The 2,500-nt window shown below is 43.6% G+C and overlaps 1 protein-coding gene across 1 annotated transcript in view; it reads left to right on the plus strand.

The window, feature by feature from the left end:
- The first annotated feature begins 493 nt into the window (after positions 1–493).
- LOC132958965 (probable serine/threonine-protein kinase clkA) overlaps positions 494–2,500 on the plus strand; it is a 2,267-nt gene continuing 260 nt past the window's right edge. The window contains exons 1-4 of the mRNA XM_061032042.1: positions 494–775; positions 857–1,060; positions 1,126–1,397; positions 1,428–2,500. The exon at positions 1,428–2,500 is cut by the window's right edge and continues 260 nt beyond it. Coding sequence (XP_060888025.1) covers positions 494–775; positions 857–1,060; positions 1,126–1,397; positions 1,428–1,647 — 978 coding nt within the window. The 3' untranslated portion in view covers positions 1,648–2,500. The remainder of the gene's footprint in view (positions 776–856; positions 1,061–1,125; positions 1,398–1,427) is intronic.

Consider the following 2,500-nt stretch of genomic DNA (forward strand, 5'->3'; position numbering starts at 1 on the left):
TGTGTAGAGGATTTCACGTCCTGATGAGACGTCCTGAGACGTGGTGACAGCTCGTCAGGTCGAGTAAAGAAGGCTCTTTGTCCTGAACGACCTGCAGGGGGTGAGGGGAATCAGTTTCAGGGAAGTGACCCCTGACCTCTGACTTCCTGGTTTGGAGTTTCTTTAATGGTAGCAAGACGCTCGCTCGGTCCAACGTGCTCCACGCCAGGTTTCCCCCTGGCTCCCTCACCGCCACACGACCCGGCTCCGATGCTCGCCGCCCTGCAGGAATGTGCGTCTCCTTCTCGGGCTTCTAGTCTGTTTATCCATAATTACAAACAGACCGAAGAGCCGCGGTCGGAGTCACAGCTTCCGTCGTGGTTAAAAACTCGTCCTGAATCAGACCCCCCCCCCCCCACCCCACACACACACACATCTCGCCGTCCTCGCCCTGACTCTTTCCTGGCACACCTCTCAAACACTTCTGACCTTTTACTGCCGGGAGGACGGCTGCATGGAACAACAACAACAACAACAACACAAACAAAAACAACAACGCCACATCAGACAGTCTCTGGAACAACAACAAAAAAACAACAACACCAACTACAACACCAACAACAACAACTACAACAACACCACATCAGACAGTCTCTGGAACAACACCAACAACAACAACAACTATAACAACAACACCACCACATCAGACAGTCTCTGGAACAACACCAACAACAAAAACAACAACAACAACACCAACAACAAAAACAACAACACCACATCAGACAGTCTCTGGAACAACAACTACAACAAAAAAAAAAAAAACACCAACTACAACAACAACACCACCACATCAGACAGTCTCTGAAACAACAACAAAAACAACAACAACACCAACTACAACACCAACAACAACAACACCACCACATCAGACAGTCTCTGGAACAACACCAACAACAACAACAACTATAACAACAACACCACCACATCAGACAGTCTCTGGAACAACACCAACAACAAAAACAACAACAACAACACCAACAACAAAAACAACAACACCACATCAGACAGTCTCTGGAACAACAACTACAACAAAAAAAAAAAAACACCAACTACAACAACAACACCACCACATCAGACAGTCTCTGAAACAACAACAAAAACAACAACAACACCAACTACAACACCAACAACAACAACAACACCACCACATCAGACAGTCTCTGGAACAACAACAAAAACAACAACAACACCAGCTACAACACCAACAACAACTACAACAACAACACCACCACATCAGACAGTCTCTGGAACAACAACAACAACAACAACAACAACAACTCCAACAACAACAACTATAACAACAACACCACCACATCAGACAGTCTCTGGAACAACAACAACAACAACAACAACAACAACTCCAACAACAACAACTATAACAACAACACCACCACATCAGACAGTCTCTGGAACAACACCAACAACAACAACACCAACTCCAACAACAACAACTATAACAACAACACCACCACATCAGACAGTCTCTGGAACAACACCAACAACAAAAACAACAACAACAGCAACAGCAACAAAAACAACACCACCAACAACAACAACATCAACAACACCACATCAGACAGTCTCTGGAACAATAACAACACAAACTGATTTACATGCAATAAAACCGTAACGAATGACAGCAAACAAGCCCCTCCCCCGACGTGAGTCACACATAAATCAGAGCGACATGACGGAGCCTCTCGCAGCAGCGTCAGATCTGCACAGCGAGGTGTCGAAAACATTTCCTGTTTTTAATAAAGCACGAGACGACTCAGTCGTAATGAAGCAGATGTTTATAAACTCACATCTGTTGCTGCTTCTCAAACGATGACCTCATCATTTACAAGAAATATTGTGGAGACTGCGAGAAGTTTTTTAGAGAATTAGTCGTTTAACCTCAACAATCAGACGTCAAAGCAAAACACTCCATCAGCGCTCTTCATTTTATATTTCACTCATCAGCAGCAGACCTTTTACCAGACGCTTCCGTCCTGACCTTCTGACCTCCTCTGGTACGAGCAGGTCCACCATCTTTGAGTTTCTGTTTCTTTAAAGTCAGGGAAGAGTTCCTCTCTAACCAACATGACAGTGAGCATAAATAAGAATAGACATTTATATCTGTAGAGTTAATCATAGAACAAGCAAATGTTTGAAAACTAAGAGAAGAGATGTTTGATAAATTCAGAAAGTTAAGAAACAGCCTCAGATGATTCTAAAGAAGCACTGAGGACGATAAGTTCCCTTTAAATCCGTCCAGTGTTTTTAAACCATCACGACACCAACGTTTCTGCTTTTATTGAGAAAGCAAAGGTCCCGAGCATCGAGACCTGTGGAACACCAGGGAGTTTTTCTTCATTTAAATACATTTAAAAACAAAGCAGCTCTTGTAGCTGTATTTAGTTGTTCCTGTTTCCTGTGCAGCTGAACCGTCAGTGCTTCAAAGTGTCTAAAGTGCGTCTTG

This window comes from Labrus mixtus, chromosome 23, assembly GCF_963584025.1.
Source record: "Labrus mixtus chromosome 23, fLabMix1.1, whole genome shotgun sequence".
NCBI lineage: Eukaryota > Metazoa > Chordata > Actinopteri > Labriformes > Labridae > Labrus > Labrus mixtus.